Source organism: Alexandromys fortis, unplaced genomic scaffold, assembly GCF_014885135.2.
Source record: "Alexandromys fortis isolate MF-2015 unplaced genomic scaffold, M_Fortis_MF-2015_v1.1 scaffold_52, whole genome shotgun sequence".
In the NCBI taxonomy this organism is placed as follows: domain Eukaryota; kingdom Metazoa; phylum Chordata; class Mammalia; order Rodentia; family Cricetidae; genus Alexandromys; species Alexandromys fortis.
The window spans coordinates 5536615-5559148 of record NW_026067929.1 but is presented as its reverse complement, the minus strand read 5'-3'; the positions used below and the strand labels follow the sequence as shown (position 1 = coordinate 5559148).

The following is a 22534-nucleotide window of genomic DNA, read 5'->3' as shown; positions in this document are numbered from 1 at the left end:
TGACGTGGAACATGTCTCCCCACTTCCTGTGGTCATACGGGGAGTTAGGCATCTGTGTATGAACATGTGCACACACAAACGCATAAAGTCTGATAAAATTGTGCGTGGACGTGTTTTGTCCTCTCATCCTTACTTAGAGTCCAGACTGTTAGTAATTACTCCCTCTTTGTGATGGATGGCTGCCTGTCATGTTTTCATATACAGGTATTGATTTTTGTAATTACCTGTTGTCCAAATACTAATCTGGCAGGCACTAGCCTTTCCAAATTTACTCAGTCCTCTAGCCTTTCTATTGCATTTTATTGAATTGATTTAGCCCTTCAGTCTACATTTCATTATTGGTATTGACTCTGCTCACACAATGGATAGGCCATTGAGCAGAAGGCAGAATTAAATCTCCTCTACACGGAGGACCATAAATCATAGCTCCCTCATTCCTTATCATGGTGCTTTGTACAGTTTTCTTGTAATGAAGGGGGAAAATCAGTTTTGTTCAAAATGATGCCAGAACTTATGAGTACAAAGTCTTGGACTCACTTCCTAAACATCAACAAATGAAAGCCAGCCCTTTGCTGTTTTTCTCCAGAGCTAATAGGCTAATAGAGTTGAATGTGAGCATCCATGCAGCTCCCTGCAGTGCAGCCAAGCTGAGGAGCATCAGCCTGACAGTGTCCAGAGACTAAAGTGAACTTTGTGTCCACCGGGTGGCCCGGTCCAGGGTAGCACATTTCAGTGTGTATGCTTTGAAGGTCAGCAAGCACCCGAAGGTGGGGTGAGATGCGAGGGTCACACGCAGCTCCTTCAGAGTCTAAGGCACGCTCACAAGGAAGGCAGCTGAAGGAACACTAAAAGAGAGCAGAGGATGCAGAGAGGGTGGAAAGAGGGTCTGGATTCTGACTGGCAATGTCGTGTGTGAGGCTTGTCAAACACATACTCCATGCTTCCTTTCCGTGTGTGCCATAACCCCCACATGTGGGAAAATTTGGCAGACAGCCTGATCTACCAGAAATGAAGACTTAATTTAGAGTCTTGACCTGATTGCTCCTTCTAAGAAAAATTAGCGTGCCTATAAGAATCTATTACTAACCTTATGCCCTTTAAAGATAAGGAAAATTGCACTAGGAAAGCAATCCAGGTCATAGTTGCCTACCCCCAAACAGCCCTTCCCAGTGCGGTCATTCCCATTCCTAAAGCATGGTGTCAATGTCCTAGATAGGTAATTCTAGTGGAGAGAGAGAAAGACGCCTCAACATCTGGGTTTATATTAAAAGAGAGATTCAAATGTTACTGATATGTAGGTCAAGGAATCCACACCCACCAGGCAAGCATATGTAACTAGCACATTGTCATACAGGGATCACACACGTGGGAGAGCACAGTACAACTCCAGAGTGCTTGGAATAAGTACTCTAAGTCCAGTTGGGGAAGTTGCCTGCACTCTGCGGTGATGGGTAGCCCAAGTTAAAAAAGGAAAAAAAAATCTGAAAATCAGTGGTTGCCAGAATAATACTATCTACAGTGCACCCACTTAAAGCTGCTGGAGGAGGTCTGAGAGTTAGCCTGCAGCTCTGGGTTTATTTATATCTACCTATGGAACTTCTTTTTCTTTCTTTTTAGACAAGGGCTCACCATGTAGCCCAGGCTAGCCTTGATTTTCATCCTCAGCCTTCTGAGTGCTGAGATTGTAAAAGATTATCGATGTCAGTCACCACTCCCAGCTGTGTGTCTTTGTTGTGTGCGTGTGTGCACATGATATCCAGTTTGTATCATTTATAATAATTTTTTTCAAATATGAAAGTGTCTTCATTTAACCGGAACCCAGAAATGGATCTTTTTTTTACTTATTTATTTATTTATTTATTTAAATTTTATTTATTTATTTATTTAAGATTTCTGTCTCTTCCCCACCGCCGCCTCCCCTTTCCCTCCCCCTTCCCCAATCAAGTCCCCCTCCCTTGTCAGCCCAAAGAGCAGTCAGGGTTCCCTGCCCTGTGGGAAGTCCAAGGGCCACCCACCTCCATCCAGGTCTAGTAAGGTGAGCCTCCACGAAACTGCCTAGGCTCCTTTTTATATAAATGTCCCTTCCTCCATAATTTTGTTCTATTCAGACGGATTTTAAACATTTCAGATGTTAAAGAGATTGGGACTCGTTCCTGTCTCCTGCATACAAAGTATTTCCAGAGCTTATTTCACCTCTGGTTCTTTCTACCTCATGTGTTCAAGGGAGGCTCTCTCTATCTTCTTACTCAGTTGCCTTTGAATGATCCCTTCTCTGGAAGTTGTCCCTCCTTCCTTTGGCACAGAGCCTGTACTTGGTTGCTAGGCATCAGGAAGTAGAATGCAGTTGCTCTTATCAAAAGGGTGCCGGAACCAGCACTTGAGCTCTGCTTGTTGTAGGACTCTGTGACTCCGAGACCTCCAGGAAACTGCTTTGCTTCTCTGAGTCCTAGACGACCAGACTGAAGTGGCCTGGGGGCTCTGTATCCGTGTGACAAGGACACCACTGTGCTGGCAGCAACGAGCAGATGTCTCCTGGAACACTTTATAGTAGTTTAATGTGAAACCAGTGTGAGTAGACACCCTCTTCACCTGTCCGTCTCCTGAGGCCTGCTGCTCTCAGCTAGGGGATGCTGAACCAGGAGGTGGTGATATTAACAGAGAGGACTCTAGGACCCGTTTCCAAGGTTATTCCTGATCACATCAGATCACAGCAGCTACAGTCGAGGCAGGAGATGGAACAGGCTGGAAATGTGCTTCGGGCCATAGTCGGGTCCATGGTTAGCTTAATGGAAAGCGAAAAGCTTGCAAAGACCACAGCATTGCCAACACAGAGGAAAATGATGAGCCGTCCACTGTGAGCACAGTGCTGCCAGAGCTAATATAGAATGAGCGACGACAATGGCCAATACATTTTTAAAAGATTTTCTGAAAGCCTGGTCCTTCACACGTGAAGGGTGATGGAGGAGGTGGAGCACCGGTTATGGGACCTCAGAGGGAAAGAAGCGTGACTCACCCTCAGTGGAGGAGATAATAGATTGGCCATATTGCTAACAGGCTGCGGCAGAATTAGAAATAGAGAAGATAAATATGGTTCCACTGAGGCATGATGGATGAGGGAGGAAGTAAAAGTTATGACCCTTTGGAATGTGGAGAAGGCAGCAGAGACAGAGACTTGTAGTGACACCAGAAGCTCCTTATTGAGAGGCTTTTCTATTTAAAGGGAGGAGGCCTGGAGTGCTCCCCCTGACCTCCATCACATGCTTCCCCCGCCCTGACCCCCACCACATGCATCCCTTCATCACCTGCCCTGGAGCCCCTCCACCTCCCACTGCCCCCTCCTTCTCCTCTCAGTGTTCTATCCGTTCCTGGGCCTGAGCCAGTCAGAGCATCCCTCAGTCGGTCAGGCTCATCTGGCCTTGGAGGTTTTTCTCAGAGGCCTGCCTTCTAGCTGTCATAGAAACCTGAGATACCAGATTGACACTTGTAGGTGACTGATGCGATGCACCAAATAGGTACTTCTCACAGTCCCAGAGAACACGGCATGCAGACATGAACAATTATACCCATGACAAAATGAGTTCATTAATACCAGGCCTAATTTGAGAAGGACCCAGTTCTTGATAGAACTATATCTTGATAGACTCTAAAGTGGTTTCATGACCACATTCACAGAACATAGCAAAGAACAGAAGTCCCCACTGGGGAAAGGTGGGATGGAGGGATGGAAGAGCCATGGTGTTTATAGGAGGTCCAGTTTCCTGAGGATTTCACATCTTAGCTGGTGCCTTGCCTTGTGTTTCTAGACCAAATGGAGGGGTGGCACAAGGATCTAGGGATCTTGGACTGCCCTATAATTTCAGGATTCCTCAAGTGGACCCTCACGAGGTTATGGGAGAGAGAAGAGGTTAGAAGCAAGAGGGGTCAGCTGTGTTCCTTCTGGATTACAGCCTTGTGGAGTCAAGACAAGTCAAGCATCAGAAGACAGAGATCGGGATGGCCCACCAGCCACCTGAGCACAGGTGACCCACAGAGAAGATGGTGTTCTCATGACCTGCCTTTGAATAAGTGAATATGCTCTCCTTCCCTCCAACAGAGGAGAAAGGGGTAGAGCAAGAAGGGAGGAGAGTAGAACATGGGTATTGAGGTGCATCCAGCCTACTTTGCCAGGGATATGTTGGGCACAGGGCAGTGGCATGGGGGTGGGGTTCTGACTTGGGACTGTGTGACTGCCCTGAGGCCCTTTCAGGAGGCTGGTGGGCATCAAGGAGTCAGATCATCTTTGTCGCAGAACTTAGCAACCCAGTGTCAGGATGAAAGACTTGACAAAATCACCAGGCTTATGGTGTTCTCTGCAAGCCATGGATGAGCCTAGAGCCACCTCAGAAGCTGGGTGGTGACAGGGACAGCCACGCAGCCCATGTCCTTTGAGCTCTATGACATTTCTAGTCTTGGTTTTGTTCAGTTTTCCTCTGGGTTATTGTAATTGCATTTTTGTGGGTCACCCCCTTCTCCTGCTTGAATGGATCCTCCTCTTGGCCTGCCCATTCCTGGAATAGCGTCTGTCTTTATAGTTATGAGAAAGAGAAACAAAGAGCCTACCTAGGTACTGGTCGGTTTTTATAGTGTGGGGGGCACAGGGATTTCTCTCTAGGCTTATTTTTTCTGACAAGGTCTCATGTCATGTAAGCTGACCTTGAACTCCTGCTCCTGCCTCCCCCTCCCAAGTGTGGGCATGTGCCACTCTGCTTAGTTTTTCTTGCTATGTTTCTGGAGATGAAGTATTTCATATGTACCTCCCCTTTTGGTGAAGTTATTTCTCTTTTGTTGTTGTTGGAGGTTTTTTTTTTTTGCCATTTCACTATTTATTTTTTATTTCATTTTACATTCCAGCCACAGTTCCACATCCCAGGCTCCTCCCACTCTCACTGGTCCCTAGCCCCCTCCTAGCCACTCTTCCCAACGGGTAAGGGCTCTTATGGGGAGTCAACAAAAGCCTGGCACATTAAGTTGGGGCAGGACCAAGGCCCTCTCCCCTGCATCAAGGCTGAGCATGGCATCCCACCACAGGGAATGGCTGCGAAAAACTAGCTCATGCACCAGGAATGGATCCTGGTCCTACTGCCAGGGGCCTCTCAGACAGTCTAAGCTTCACCACTGTCTCCCACATATGGAGGGCCTAGTTCAGGCCCATGGAGACTCCACAGCTGTCAGTCTAGAGTTCATGAGATTCCACAAGCTTGGCTCAGCTGTCTCTGTAGATGTCTCCATAGTCCCTTGCTCATACAATCCCTCCTCCCTCTTTTCAATTGGTCTCCTGTTGCTTGGCTTTGATTGTCTGCATCTGCTTCCATCAGTTACAGGATGAAGGTGCTATGACAGTAGTTAGGGAATACAGCAATTTTATTACAAGAAAAGACCAGTTCAGGCACCCTCTCCACTGCTGCTAGGAGTTTTAGCTGGGGTCATCCTTATAGTAGTCCTATATCTGAAGCATGACGCTTTCCCTCAGAATGTGATCAACTTTATATGCAACCTAAACAGGTTCACCCAGCATTCTTTGGGGGCAGTGGCAGGAAAACCCTGACCTCTCGCCTCCTGGTAGCCATTTGATTCTGAATTGTTGCCAACTCATCATCATGTGGCCTCACTTTTTTGCTAAAAAAAAAAAAAAAAAAAAAAAAAAAAAAAAAACCTCTAAATCATCAAACCAAGGAGGTGCATCTTGTTTACCTGCCGTCTTTTCAGTCTTCCCGTCTAAAATTCTCTAGGTTTTCATGGCACAGAGCTAAGGAGAACGTTTTCTCCAAACCACGAATGCAATGACGCAGGAAGGCTCAGGCAGCACCCTTTGTCCATGCACAGCACACTCCTCCGTGGGTTTGCATCCCGTGTCTGCGCTAGCAGGGTATGTCCGCTGCCTCTGCTTTTGTGAATCTGTCTTCAGTAGGTGAGCTTGACCTCACTCCCGAGTTCCAACTTTCCTGGTGTTATCACCCCATTTCATCCTAAATCAAAAGGCTCAGATCTTCCCATCCTGGTAGCACTGCCTATGTAGAAGGGCCTTGCTCCCTGGGTTCCACATGGCCCCTTGGAAGTGTCTGGTGTTTTTTTCTGAAGGCGTACACTATGAATGTTCATACAAGATGCTTTCTGTATTCCCCAAGGATGTCTACGTGGCTAATTTTAATTCTCCTAACTGTTTAGAAAAACATCGAACTTTATGATTGTCATTTGGGTGATGAGCTGAGCTGGGTAGGCAAGTCTGCAGAGCCACAGAGGCTGGCAGAGGAAACTTGAGACTCAGGGATGCTTGTCAACCGCTCCCAAGTGTTTCCTGGATGCTGTCCTACAGTGAGTAGGAGAACAGCAATTGATAGAGCTCCTTGGACTGCAGAGAGATTGTAGCATATATTGGGGATATTAAGGTCTATTAGACACAAGAAATAAAGAAATGGGGGGAAAGATCAAAAGAGTCATGAGGGAGGAAGATAATGAAAAACAAACAAAAACGAAAACCAGAGTCATCAGCTCTGGGCATTGGTCAATGGTGTGGCCATAAATCAAGCAATGAACTCCTTGACCTTGGTGCTTCCTCCAGCACACCAGGTAATCATTTGTCTTGATTCTCCCAGACCTAAGTTCAGCCATGTCGTTTGCAGATAACTTCGTCTAGCTGCCCAGAGAGCCCCAGTAGTTGGTGCTCGGGATGATGATGTGTAGGTTACTACAGTGGAGATAGGAATTTGAAGATCAGAACAAGAGGGCACAGCAGCCTCCCGCTGTCCACAGGTGTGCAGATAAAAGCAGCCCCTTTGTTATCTACTGAAGGCTGATGCCCCGCTCCTGAGAGCCTTGGCCACAGCCCTGAGTATCAGCTTCCTGCTGCTGCTGTAACAGATGACCACAAATCCAACTGCTTCATTTTAAATAAAGTTGTCATCTTAAAGCTCTGGAGCACAGACATCCAAAATTGGCCTCTGTGGGCTGAAGCCCACTGCCTGACAAGGAGGTCTGTGTTGCTTTTCAGAATTGCCTTGGGAGAAGCGATTTGCCTTCTTTTTTTCCTTTTGTTCTTTCCTAACTCCTGCTGGTTTTCATTGGTCCACAGCCTCTTCAGTCTTCCAAGCCAGAGATTTCTAGTTGCATCTTCCTCCATAATGTCATCTCCCTGATTCAAACTCTTTTATCTTCCCCTATCATAGTAGACGGAACGTTGAGATTCTGTTGGGACCGTCAAAGCAATCTAATAGAAGCCTTCTTTTTGAGGTCAGCTGATCAGCCACTTCATTCCACCTGCAACCTGGATTCGCCATTGTCAAGTAACATGGTCACAGACACCAGGAATTAGACCATGCATGTCTTGTAGGTGCATGTCTTGTTCTTAATACTGCAGCCTGTTAGAATAAAGAAATGTTTCCCTCAATAAGAGCCCTGGGAAAGTAGAACAAAAAGAAATGTTCCTGTTGCCTTGCTCTGTGGAGTCGCCGTCCCTCCGATGAGGTTCTGGCCTCCTGACTAGGTTATGGCATCAGTCCTTTTCTCATTGATGCTTCTGTGGTCTTCAACGTACCTGCATTGATCGCACGCCCCAACCGCTATTATGAAAAATCCCCTTTCAGCTGCTTGAGTGGACAATCACAGTGTCCTGGGTCTTCACATCAGTCTTGTCATTTTCTACCGCCGAGTGTCTACATTTAGCCAGTGCCCCTCACAGGTTATAATATTATCTCTCAGAAAAACAAAACAGAACAGAAGTGATGTTTTCTTTTCCCTGCCAGTTTCCCTGGCTCTAGATAGAGGTTTTTCTGCAATGAACATCCTAAGAAATGAATCAATAGATGATAATTTGTTCTGCAATTCAAATTTTCTATTTTAATATTTGAATTCTGCCTTCCACCCAGAAGAATGACAGCAGGACGGGAAGACTTCCCGTTATGAATAATCTCCCTTATTGTTCTGACTTTTGTCTGCCTCTTTACTTTATAACCCAGGCACACCTCACAGAAATTGGGTATTCATCTACAGACCTGAGTGAGACCTGTTTCGCGTGATTTTATATGTTTTTATATTAGGGCAAACAAGACATCTGCATATCTATAATTAGCTAATATATTCAGCATCAGCCTCTATAAACAAGATGCAGGTGCACATAGCACAGGAGCACAGTGGTGGCATTCGCTTGTGGAAAAATTCCTGTTGCTTCACAAATGAAGTTCAAAGAAAAACACTTTCTACATATGCAAAGTGATTACCTGAGCTCCTGTCTGCCTATTCGGTGTTGTATAATATTCTAGAACTCTGAAATAGCTTCTTAGGCACTGAAATTTTTATTTAAAAAAAAAAAAACTTTTTCTTGTTATATGGGCTTCTTCAAAAGGGTGGAGTGACCAAACAGGATGATTATAAAGTTCCCAAATCTAGGGTTAAAACTTCATTCTTCAAAAGAGTATGGTATGTCTGCTCAGTGCAGATAGTACCCTGGACCTTGAAGAGCTGAGTTGAAAGCTTCAGGTAATATCTCTGTCCTCCTCACAGTGCTTCTATCCTACAGTTTTTGGGTGGGAGCAGAAGTGCATAAAACAATCAGGAAATAAGTGCAAAGTCTAATGAGACCCAGAGAAGGGCAGGAAACCCTAAGGCAGAGTGAAGAGGTGCCAGGTGAGATGGGCATTTCAGTAACTACTCAGGCTGGTCAGATGCCATCGTGATGGAAATGAGCCATTCTGTAGCCTTGGTGGAGCATGTCCAGATGCCCAGAGCAACAGAAGCCAAAGTAGTCGATGGGAGATGATGGCGGCCAGAAGGCCAGGTAGAGTGGGCAGAACCAGAGACCCTGGGGGGATGACCTTCGAACGTGGTATGTGGAGGATTCTTAGCAGTGACTGACTCATCTGATTGCATGTGTTTAAGTAAAACAACTGTAATGATTGTATCTCTATAAAACTCAAACCAAAGCATCCCTTGGCACCATCCTACTTTGCTACATATCCTCAGGGTCTACCAGCCAGTTAAAAAGAGAGTGTGGACCCAGTGCCTGCCATCCGCCAGCATGTAGAACTCACAGGACAATTCTTGAAGAAGTAAAAAGAGAAACCAGGTCATTCTAGTTTATGTTTCTTTAAATGCATAATTAGAAAATCACTAAAGAAAGTACTTGATAGTTTAAACACAGGATTCGAACATTAAAGATTTTGAGTTCTTGAGAAGCCGCATACATCAAGACATGAAGCCTGAATGCAGAGTAAAATCTGAGCTTTTAATTACTTATAAAGTAGGTTGGTAACATTTAATCTGGCAAGCTCCAGTGAAAGTCTTTGAAGTTATTGATGTGGAGAAATAATTGTTCTCAGCCTCGGTGGCTACATTGTCTATTGGGGAGTTTCAGGCCTCAGGCAGGACCTTTGGCCCTGCAAGTAATGAGTTAAAAGAACAAAGAATATTAGTGTTAGATATCTTTAATTGCAGCAAAATAAATGAGTGACTCGTTTTTGTGAGGAAGCAGAGGCCTTCTTTCTTTTAAAATTGTGTGTGTGTGTGTGCGTGTGCATATGTATGCGTCTGTTAGTTACTTTTCTATTGCTGTGATAAAGTTCCATTGCTAAAGCAACTCACCAAAGAAAAATCTTATTTGAGCTTATGGTTTCCTAGGGATAAGAGTCTATGTTGGCAGGGAATCGTGGCGGCAGGTGGCAGTCACAGTAGCAGGAATAAACAAGAGCTCGCATCTTGAACCTCAAGCAGGAATCAGAGAGTGAGCTGGAACAGCATATGCTTTTTAAAACATTAAAACCCACCCCCAGTGATACACTTCCTCCAGCAAGGCCGTAGCTCCTAAACATACCCAAACAGTACCACCAACTGGGAACATACCCACGTATTCAGACATCTGAACATCAGAGCCTACAGGGACATTCAAGCCCCCCCCCTCCCTCAGTCAGCCCTCATTGTCAGCCACGTTCAGAGAGTCCGGTTTGATCACATGCCTGTTCTCTATTCTTGAAGTTACTCAGTGAGCCCACAGACTGCAGGCACCCAGGGCTGCTGGCCAGAGGTGCTTTCTGTAATCATGCAATTCAGTTTGGTTCTGTTTTTCCTTTAAAATTTCTAAGAATATTAAATTTTACTCCACAAAGAAACCAAAGTATCCCCGGTGACATATCAACAGTTGAAGAAATTTGAAGATGAGGAAAACATACTGCCACCTAACACTGATGCCAGATCCTCTCCCCAAAACTGCCACCCGTGGACCCCACCCAAAAATGTGTGACCGCCTGGACTGGCAATATGGCTCAGTAGGTAAAAGTTCTTTCTGGCAACCTGGAGGCCCAAGTTCATCCCTCAGATAGGGATGGCTGACACCTGCAGGCTGTCCTCTGATTTTCATGCGTGTGCAGCAGCCCGTGTGCACTCACACACTGACATACACACTCACACACTCACATAAACACACACTCACATAAACACACACGTAAACACACACTCACATACCCACACACACACACACACACACCAACACACACACACACTCACATAAACACACACACTCACGTAAGCACACACTCACATAAACACACACGTAAACACACACTCACATAAGCACACACTCACGTAAACACACTCATGTAAACACACACATAAACACACAAACACTCATATAAACATGCACACACTCACAGAAACACACATAAACACACACTCATGTAAACACATACCCTCATGTAAACACATACACTCGTGTAAACACATGTATATATTCATGTAAACATATACAGTCATGTAAACATACACACTCACGTAAAAACTCACATGCTCATTGAAATACACACATTCATATAAACACACACTCACATAAACACTCATAGACTCACAAAGCGCAAACTCACACACAGAAACATGCACACACTCACAGAAACACAAGTAAAAACACACACTCATGGTAAACACACACTCATGTGAACACACAAACAAACACATTCATACACTCACATAAACATACATATATACACACCCACATACACACATGCTCACATAAACACAAACTGTAGGAGGAGGCCGCTTGTTCATCTCCCAGCTGCCCAGAACCAAAAAAAAAAAAAAAAAAAAACACGGAAATTGTATTAATTAAATTACTGCTTGTCCCATTAGCTCTAACTTCTTATTGGCTAACTCTTACATCTTAATTTAACCCATCTCCATTAATCTGTGCATTGGCTTACCAGCTACAGTTACGACCAGTGTCTGTCTCTCTCTCTCTGCCTTCCTTCTCCCAGCATTCAGTCCAGTTTTCCCTGCCTACCTAAGTTCTGCCCTTTCAATGCTAAGGCAGTTTCTTTATTTATGAACTAATAAAGGCAACACATAGACAGAAGGACCTCCCACACCAACACACACTCATGTAAACACATATACACACACTCACATGAATACATATATACTCATGTAACACACACATAAAGACACAAAAGCTCACATAAACACACACATACACACCCACATAAATACACACAGACACTCATGTAAACACATACATATACAAACTCACATATACACATTTACATAAAAACACTCACATAAACACACATATTCACATTCACATAAACACGTGTACACACACTTACATAAGCACACAAAAATTATTGTAAAACAATTAAATGTGTCACTGCTGTATCCTGAGCATTTTAGAGTTTGTTTGCACACTGCTTGCCTGTCTGGAAACCTTCCGTGGACTTTACAGTGCAGCTTCTACCTTACTGTGAGATCTGCTAGACCAGAACCAGCGTTTAATAAATATTCTTTCTCAGCCATAATCTGGTCCCCTGGATATTGGTTATTTCTACAACAGTCACAAAAAGAGTGGGTTTTTAGAACGTGTAAGACGCTTCATAACTGCATACAAAAAGGGAAAAAATAAATGTATAACAAGAAGACCCTTTCAATCATGTAATTCATATAATAAAGCCTATTTTTGATTCTATACAATTTCAGGAATTTTAGTGAAAAATCTTACTTGAAGTGGCACTTTTTTAAAAAAAAAAAGACATGTAATTTTAAAATAAAATAAATGTGAGGGGAATTTCTGCTAGCACTCACCATTGTTCTTCCAGTGGAATATGTTGTGTTTTCTCTCCTATTTGTCATCTGTTATAACTGTGGGCTAAAGATGCCAATTTTCCATTTTGCATGGATAAGGGAATAGTAATTTTTTAAATGTATGCTTTTATGTTAACACAATGAAATTTAAATGAGGGGCTGTGTCTCTCATAAGTGCTTTGCCATCTGTCAGTCAACCAAATTATGGGTGAGATGATGATTATCGACAACATGCTTGTTTATTAAAAATGAAAAAGGCGAAAAATCACAGTCAAGCCATGATTCCTTCCTTGGACTCAGGCATCATGCTTATGGCCCTAACTACCATGCAGATCTGGATTTTGACACTGTATGAGTCATCTTCCTGTCAATCATATGGAAGATGCTGAGTTTCTCTCACTGGGTTAGTCTTTATGGCTTTGCCTGATACCCAGTCTATATCCTTAGGCATATTCATTAGTTTGTAAGAAGAATAAACGCAGCACCTGAGTGGTGATCAAAGCCCCTAGAAGCAGCCCTGCAGCATGGTGCCACCATACTGCAGCCACCCTCTCTCTCTCCATCCCTCAGCCCAGGCCCTGACCTCCTTGCTCATCCCAGTGTCCCTCAACACCAGTGTACATCCCTCAAGCAGTCTGCTGGCCCTGGTACCCACACCCTCTCTTCTGGTTCTGTCATTTGTTCTGTACATACAATTCACCTGATCGTCTGTAAGGGAAATCTGCAAAATGGTGACCACGTGACTGCCGATCTCTTCCAGGTAGAGCTGCCCCCAGTTTTTCCTCTCCACTCATCATACTTGCTTCTTTTCTAGATTCATTGTCTCTGACTCCTCTCTAGGCATGTTACCTCCTTAAGTGGAAAGTCTTGGCCATCTAACCCTCCCCTAAGGCTAGACAGGAGGACGAAGCAAATGAGCGGTGGCCTGATCTTTACAAAAGTAAAGGCTTGGAGAGAATATCTGGGAGCTTCCTATATTCTGATGTGACTTAGTAGTTTCCAGATAATTAGGTTGTATCTAAACCTTTTGGAGTTTGGATCTTCAAAATTTATACTAGTGCATACACAGAACTCTGCTACATGCTGAGCCACGTGTGAATTTTCATAAAAGGTTTCAGAAATGTGGTCCTCCAGACACACTTTTTCCGATACCTCCTTTGTACCTCAGCAATATATGTAAATTTCCTCACACAGAGCACTTAACCTTTGCTTATTTCCACAGAATTCTCTATACTGTAGTCTATTTTTTTTATTAAAATTCTGATTCTTCTGTTGTATAAATGCGTAGCAATGATATGTGCTGTTTGTCAAGTTCAAGTTTAAAGGGTCCTCTCAGCCTTAAAGCAAGTGTTCTCAAAGGGCAGCTTAAGCCCCAGACAGAAGTTCAGGTAAAGGAGCCCTAGGAATAGCCAAGATCCAAGACTTCTCCCTGAAGATAAAAGTATATGCTCTCCCTGGCAGGACAGCACCAGCACCTCTCTACCCCTGGGTAATTTGGAGTCAGGGGTTTCCTAGAAAAAAAAAAGGAGAGATAAGCAAGGGAGTCATAAACCAGTACTGACCACAAGAATGAGGATAGCAAGTCTGCCTTGAAGTGTGCTGTCAAAGGAAACTCCTCTCTACAGTGTTCTGCACGTGCCTGAGAGAACAGGGAGGATTGTTAGGAGTTGTAGAACAACCCATCTGTAAGTCATTAAATGCTAACCCTGTTCTCACTCCTGGGGCTCCCTCTTTCCTTCTCCTGTGTCATGAAAAGAATCCAGAAAAGACCTTGGGTCTCTTGACTCAAATGTTTTCTTGTACCGTTCCCATGCTGCAGAGTATAGACTAGGTTTTTTCTTGCTATTGATAGATTTCTACTTAGGTGGTTGGGGATGATGGCTTAATAAGTGAGACCGTGTTTTACTCAAGCATAAGGACCTCTGTTTGAACCTCCAGCTGTGGAGAATGGGACAGAAGGGTTTCCCAGCTGCTAGCCAGCCCAGGTTCAGTGAAAGACGGTCTCAAGAGATTAAGTGGAGAACAATAGACCAGGACACCTGAGTCCATCTCTGGCTTCCATATGTACATGGATGAGTCTGTCTGCACACATATATGCAAACACCACACACACAGTCTATACATATATTACATATATTACTGAAAGAACCTAGATAGGCATCTTGTCATGGGACAGCCTGAGACCTCCTCAAGTAACATTTGGGGAAAGAACTTGGAGAATCAGCTTGTAATTTTTCTTGTATTTTTAAAAATCCCTTCCATGACTGCATTAGACAGTAAAGAAAGCTAAGGTATCTTTGGGGTTCAGTAATTCTGGTCACCAAGGACGACATGGAGGACATGAGACCCCAGCCCTCAGGAAGATGGCTTGAGTTGCACTTGGTGTCTGTGCTTGTTTCTTCAGCGGGTAGCCAACTGCTCGCACACTCACACCTCTCCTTACCTCGTTCTCACACAGTGTAGCTGGCCAGAAACCTTCATTGTGGTCATTGTTAGCAAGAGAAGAATAGTAGCCAGAGCCTTGCAGTGGAGGGAAGATGGGTTTCTTTGTGGTGTTGCAGGTATTTTTGTGTTTTTTAAGTAGCTTATATAAATGTGTCACTGTGTAGAAGATAGGGATTCATACTCCATCCAAAATAAAGGATTCTCCCCTCGTCTTTTATCTCTACAAATGGTTGGACCCTTAGGTGCTATGAACTTGAAGTTAATACAGCAGTAAAATAGATCATTTCAGAGGCTCCTGTGACAAATGGTTTTCTTTAACCAGTTATAGACAGAAAACTTTACTAATATTTCCTATAATCACAGCTACTTCACTTAAGTGAAAGGTAATTAGAAAAGATTAAAAATTGTAGGCAGAGGCTGCTCTTTCTTTCCCAGCCGCCTAGCCCTGAAATAATTACACAAAAACAATACTGTTTTAATCACTGCTTGGCCAATCACCTAAGTGTATTGCCTGCTAGCTCTTGTATCTTAAATTAACCCATCTCTATCCATCTGTGCATCACCACAAGGCTGTGGCCTACAGGCAAGGTTCCAGCTGGCAGCTCACATCTTCTTCCTCTGGCAGCTACATGGCATCCCACTGACTCCACCTACTTTCTCCCAGCATTCAGTTTAGTTTTCCCACCTAGCTCTATTCTGCCCTATCACAGGCCAAAGCAGCTTCTTTATTCATTAACCAATAAAAGCAACACATATACAGAAGGACTTCCCACATCAAAAGATGTCAGAGTCTTTTTACCAAGGTGATTTTCTGTCACATGTTCTGGGAGCTGCCTGTGGATGGTCTTTTCTGGTGCCAATGCCAGCCAAGGAAGGACAGGTTGGTGGTGTTGGAGTCTGTATAGATAGATACCTATGCGGGGGTAGCAAAGAGTGTATAAATTATGGGGACTTTAGAGTTGATACTTATGTGGCAAGAAGAAAGAACTCACAAATATTAATGCATCTGTAGGCTTGTGCCCCTGCTCAAGCATCCCTCTGCGCTGTCTCATTTGCTTCCTGACAATTCCCTGAGTAGACAGGGAAGAAATACACACTGCAAATCCAAGTAATTTTGCGCAAGATGCAGGTGGAGATGAAAGACGAATCCGCACATCCTCCACCAAGGTTTGGGAGTAGTGCCTGGGGAAGTCTGCGTAAGAGAGGACCATCTGGCCCATTTAAATTCTTATTGAGGCATCAGTTGCTATGGTTTTGTTTTCTCTTCTACTTACTAGAAGTTACTCTGTTAATTGAAGTGTTCTCTTTAGTTTATATTTCAGTTAAAAAATTATAACACCTTGAAATTGAGAATCTGAGTATTTTTGTGTACTCCCAGTTCTTGGCATAAAAAGGAATTATTTTTCTGATATATAAAGAGAACTAGGATTGCTCAAAATTGTTTAAATTCCTTTAAGAAAATCTGCTAGCTTACCATGAAAAGAAAAGCAAGCATTGCACTCCCTTTTAAAACATAAATTAATTCATTTTTCTTATATTGAGAATATAGCTAGGAAAACTCTTACTGGACAGTATTTGTGTATATAAAATTATTTCTTAAATAGCCAGTAAATCAATACAGTTGATTAGAATAATAAAGCCCCTATTGATTCCATTTGCCACATTCCAAATGGGATTCTGATTGTATTACATAATATTTTTAATTTGCACTAAAACCACTTTATAAAGGTACAGTTAGGAACCGCATTTCTTCTTTTCTTGGCTACTATATATATGTTATTCTTATAGTAAATTAATTTACATATTGGCCAGCTAATAAGTTTAATAAGAATATCCTTTAACAAGTTGGTGTACAGTTAAAGTTTCTTAACAAATAATCTTTTTGTAAATATTTTTATTATTTCTTTAAGTGTAGAAGGAGTTTAGCATCTTAGGTATTTTAATAGTACTACCCCTTCACATGGTGTAGCGGTTAATGCTCTGGACTCTGAATTCAGTAATTCAAGTTCGTATCTTGGTGGAGCCTGTTCCTTGAGGAAGAGACCTGGTCAGTCATCCTCAACTCATACCTTGAAACGCAATAAAACTGGGCTACCCATGCCTGCTTCAGTATTGCAGGCGGGGGGGGGGGAGAGGGGCATGTTTCATTTCACCCCTTCACCAGCTTCTCCTGATTCCACGCTTTGACGGGCGGGGGTGGGGGCACGTTTTGTTTCACTCCATTGCCAGCTTCTCTACTTCTACTTAGTTCACTTTGGGTCTCTGCTTTTTAGAAATAATAATTTAAAACTCATCAAGTCTGGTCTGTGCTGCTCTAATACTCTTGGGTATGAGGCTACTGCCTAGACCATAGTGATCTGACTGAGCAGGGTCATGTCTTTAAAGAAGAAATGATCCTTTCCCGTTAGCTCTAGATTGCAGTAGATCCTCAGCTAGGGCGAAACTTCATGCCAACCTCCCCTGGCACAGGCCAGAATTTTGTCCTGCTTGAATTTGCTCAGGTCTAAGGTTTGCCTTCATGGTAACATATCACTATATCCATGGATTAGTGCCATTTCTCAACCCTCATTGAAAAAGATTCTGATCACAGCAGATAGTTATTAACACGGAGACCTAGAACTGGTCAATGGGACGAGAATAGGAGCCCGAAGCATACTTAGTCCAAATGGAACATCTGTATCACACACCATCCTTCGGAGGCTCAGGGGGCAGCATGGCAGAGTGTTGGAAAAGACTATAAGAGACAGGAATGATGGATGACGTCAAGAAAATAATATTTTAAATCTTGTTTAGTCCTGAGAACAACCAACCCTATGAAGTACCCTTATGTTGTCCATGTTTATAGACATTAACTGTCTAAAAAGGTAGAGAGGAGCCACAATTTGAATTCCAGGGAATCTTGATGCTGTGCTCTGTCTATAATACATAATTTTAAAAAAATATAACTCATCTTGATTGACCTATTAGGCAGAGGGAGCGAATTGTTTCACATAACCAGAGGGAGAGAAAGAGCAGATGGAGATTCTCTCTCAAACTCTTCACAGTGTCTTCCACTGTGTAACTGAAACACACTGTGGCCCCTCTGAAGTATACCTGTTTATTATTTGTAGGTAAGCACATGGGCTTATGTTAATTTAGGTTCTATAGAAGCATCTTTTGCCTCACTGATTTTATTTCGCAAGCTCAGTATTCAGAAGCAGAAGGATCTTTTAAGACCATCCTGAGATACTTTTTTAAAAATGAAGGAAAAAGAAAGAGCAAAGAAAAGAATTTCTTGTCTGTCAACAACCCAACAGGACAGACAGTTTTGCTTTGGTTAACGAACTCATACTTCATCACTGAAGGTGGAGGCCATCAGCCTGCATCCTCTTAGTTCTTGATAGACTGGGTCCCATCTAGATCGTAACAAGGTAGAGAAATAAATATATCTACATAGAAACTATTGAATAAGTCAGCCATTTGTCAAAGAGCTATGTAGTAATAAACAAGTTAAGGCTGGCTATCTGGGATAAGAAGGAATAAAAGTCCTTTGTGATCATTTTCTGATTTTGTCAGGTTCAGGGATGTAGTTAACTCAAACAAGCTGTGATCATCCCATCTGCATTTCCTATTGATTTTATTTAACACCACGCATTAGTGCAAATAAATCTGATTTATTCAGAGATCTTAGGAGAGGGGAAACACAGGGCCATTCGACTGCTCACTAAGCAGTGCCGAGAATCCAGGCACTGAGAACATTAGCTGCTACACGGTCATGGAACAACAGGAGGTTGTGGGGACAGTGCACAGTGGTACAGCAGCTGCTTTGCTGGGGTGTCCAGCTGCTTTTACCAAACTGATTATTCTCATAAGATTCAACCATCACACTCTTGTATTTATCCAGAGGAATTCAAAACTAAAGTACATACAAAATTGAGCAAATGTTTAGGTGGCTTGGTACATAAGTTTTAAAACTTGCAAGCCACAAGCTGTCTATAATAGGGGAGCAGATAAATTCACAATAATACATCCAGAAGCAGGATGTTATTCAATGCTAAAAAGAAAATGGAGGCAGGAGAAGACAGAAAGGAATCTGAAATGCATACAAACTGCTCCCAAAGGAAGCCACCTTGGGCGTGCCATCTACCACTCTTTAATGCGTAATAATTATCTACTCGCTTACAACTGAGGTGATATTCTTCACCTGGATTTTATTTTATTGTTGTAGTATGTAAAACATTGCATATTAGAGTTGTGTTTTAATAATCCATAAAAACTAAAGTCTTTTAATAGTTGACTTTTAAAGACTTGTGCAGAAAGAGTTCGGGAGGTACTGCAGTCAGTAAAGTGTGCTATGCAAGCCAGAGGACTTGAGTCCAGATCCCTAGCACCCGCGTAAGAACCTGGAGATGTAGTGGTTTACATATGTGATGCCAACAGTGGGCAGGTGAAGCCAGAGAGTCCCTGGGGCTCCATGAACACTATATTCAGTAAGAAATCCTCTCTCAAAATCTAATGTAGAGAGCAGGAATTGTCTTAGTTGGGGTTTCTATTGCTGTGAAGAGATACCATGACCAAGGCAACGCTTATAAAATAAAGCAGTAATTGGGGATGGCTTATAATTCAGAGGTTTAGTTCATTATTGTCACGGTGGGAAGCATGGGGACATGTAGGCAGACACAGTACTGAAGAAGTAGCTGAGAGTTATACATCTCGATTGGCAGGCAGCAGGAAGAGCATGAGAGCCACTGGGCCTGGCTTGAGCTTCTGAAAGCCTGCTGCCAGAGACACACTTATTCTGACAAAGCCACACCTACTCCTGCAAGGCCACACCTCAATAATGCCAGTCCTTATGAGTCCATGGGGTCATTTTCATTCAGACCACCACAGGAAAAGCAGTTGAGTAAGACACCCAACCTCAGCCTCTTTCTTCTCATGCATGTGCACACGTACACACATGTCAGCCAAGCATATATACACATGCAAGCAAGGACCTACCCATTCAGATTCCAGAACTGTTATTGCATGTTACTCAACTAAATTGCATAAATGTGAATTATATTATCACAAATTAAACATATTTACAAAATTAAAAAGTAACTTATTGACTTCCTCCCACTTTTAATATCTATGCCTGATAGGTTCACTATCTGGTGAGATTTATTTCTTCTCTCTCCATGGCTTCATTATTAGAATTCATAGAAGTATAAAGCACAGAACACATATGCAAATACACACAGAGGGGAAAAAAAAGGGCTTTCCTTCTAGCCTTTGTGTACACATGGAGCACCCCTCTGAGTTGAGGTGATGAAGTGGCTGGGGCTGCAGTGTAGACATGCTCAGTTCATCACACACACACACACACACACACACACACACACACACACACACACACACAGGTCTGAATGCTGCCAAACGAGCCCAGGGTAAAATTGTGAGGGAGGGACATTGTTTCCGGTTCCATTGTTTTGTTTTGTTTCTTAAATCAATTCAGCAGTCCTTTCAGATGACTTCCCCAGGCATCCTTACTCCCTGCAGGCTGTGCACAGAGCACAGAAGAGAACTCTGCATTCACTCAGCAGTGCTGTGCCCCGGGAGTCTTCCCCTATGTCTTCTCTGGTGCTTTTCCCATGGGAGGCACAATACACGAAACGCTACGTCATGCTTTCCGGACGAAAGAAGTGGGGTTCTGTGAGCACTGCGAGGCTTTCTTCTTTTTCTGTTTGCATTGTGTGCATGAGCGAAAACACTTCTCGTAGGCTCCTAATGAGTCATCAGTGTTCCACCCGCTGTGCACGAAGCCTTCCTTCCCTCCTTCTGTTTGTAAGCTGGTGTGGGAAATGCCCCCTCGAGGCCCCTGCATACTGCCTCCTGGACTATTCACAAAAGGCCTTTCCCCCGCCTCTTTCCTTTGCAGGGCATATTGCTCAGTTTTGAAAAGCAATATTTTAGGAAATCTGTAGAACCATAAGGTAGCAAGTTATGTATTAATTAACTCTCCTCATTCATTCATCTCTTATGTGGTGAACATTTACCATGAGCATGGCATTGCACTTGGGATGAAAATGTATTGGTGAAGCAAATGAAGACGACAGTCCTATGGGACCGTGGGATGCTGGAGGGGGCGTAGGGATGCCCAGATTGCAGTGTGAAGCTTGCAGCTGAGCACCATTGAGACAGTGGCAGGATACAGCATGCGTCCTAGCACATTTCTGGGATGAATACATTTCCTGGAGTATGAAAATTAAATCTCAGAGGTGTCAGCCCTTTCGTCCCTACTAACACTGCAGTCTACAGACAGACAAAGCAGCGTTCACAAGGGAATCAGGTGGCTGTCCCCATAAACACAGCAGAGTCGAGATGCGGTTTTGCTGACGGCCATGCCAAGAAAGAGTCTGTGTATTAGTGAGCTACTTCGTTCTCGTTTGGATTTAAATATTTAAATCGCCCCCAGTGTTAACAGGCAGCACAAAGAACATAAATCTGGAACGCGTATCATGAAGCATTTGTTGCGTTCATCTCTAGATGACCATTTCTTTTCAACAAATAGAACACGGAAGCAAAATGTGCTCTTCACCATTGTTAATCAAAGACTTAAGTACGACGTGTCTTCCGGGGCCACCCATGCTGTGCCTCCACTCAAAGTGACCTTCTTCATCCCACAAAGCTTCTGAGAAAAAAAACCCTTGGATCTGTTATTTCAGCTTTTCCGTGTTTCTCCATCTTATGTTAAGTAGACTACTTTCAGTGTTTTCTGTATCAACTGCTGCCCCTGAAGACAGTGGTAAATTTCAGTAAGGTGTCACGAACCATAATCATTCTAACTCCATGAGCACGTGACATTATTGTTTTCTTTAAAGAAATGTCTGAGGCGCCCATTATGAAGTTAAAATCATATTTCCAAGATTCTGTCGTTCAAAAGCGGTACATTCAGCTCCTTATTGGTCAGATAGTAAGGTGGCTGCCTAGGATGTTTTCTTTCCCCTTCCTAAGCCTAATTCAGTCCGGGCAGTTGTTGGTAGTGGGTTTTCTGAGGAAAACAATTCTTGGGCTCAGACAGTGGAACTTGACTCTTCAAGGCCAAAGCTGTTTCCCTTGCTCTTTCAGATAAGGAGACAAGGAGGCATACAGCTCCTGGTGGACCTGCTGGATCACAGGATGACGGAAGTCCACCGTAGTGCCTGTGGGGCTCTGAGGAACTTGGTATATGGGAAGGCTAATGATGACAACAAGATCGCCCTGAAAAACTGTGGTGGCATCCCAGCGCTGGTGAGACTGCTTCGCAAGACCACAGACCTGGAGATCCGGGAGCTGGTCACAGGTGAGGCTTCTCATGAAATGGATCTGTTTGTCTCAAGATGCGAGTTTTGTTTTCTAGCCCAGTAGCAAATGCAGGAACCAAGTATTACAACACAGAGCCTCCCAGGTCTGATTACATGGTCATTCTCCAATTTACAGTGAGTGAGCAAAATACCATCAAAGGTAACTCACATAGGTTGATCATACTCAATAATCCAGTAAAGGCAGCTATCAGCAAAATCCTGTGATCTTACTTCAGTCTTTGTCATTTGCTTTAGAAGTAGTTGAATATCTTATAGGACCCACAGGCCATCATTAGAGTAATATTAGAAATATCTGATAAAAAGACGAGACATTCAAGCTATTGGCAATCAGCCGCATGTTCTGGTTTATAAGTATACTGAGCATATTGAGCTTCTAGTGTGGACTTATTGAGTAAAATACCCCTGCGTGCTCCAAGTCCCAAGGTTGTAGTACCGAATACTAAAGAACTATTTGAAAGTTAACTTGAATGCCTTTCCACATTCGCAGAACTTTGGGTTTTAGACCTAATAATGGTAGCTTGTAGATTAATGAGGGCGCAAACAGGGAGACTGTTGAAAGCAGTCAGCCCATCCATTTCTTGGAATAATTGGACAGAGTAAATGTTAACCACTAACTGTCATTCTTCACTCTGTAAGTGTGTGGTCTGAACTTGGAGTTCTAATGACCTGCGTGTCCC

General features: G+C 43.3%; 1 protein-coding gene across 1 annotated transcript in view; it reads left to right on the top strand.

Moving 5' to 3' along the window:
* The window catches only part of Ctnnd2 (catenin delta 2), a 709004-nt gene that overhangs the window by 515998 nt on the left and 170472 nt on the right, over positions 1–22534 (top strand). Inside the window, exon 11 of the mRNA XM_050144862.1 lies at positions 21622–21835. Within this exon, the coding sequence (XP_050000819.1) occupies positions 21622–21835 (214 nt within the window). The remainder of the gene's footprint in view (positions 1–21621; positions 21836–22534) is intronic.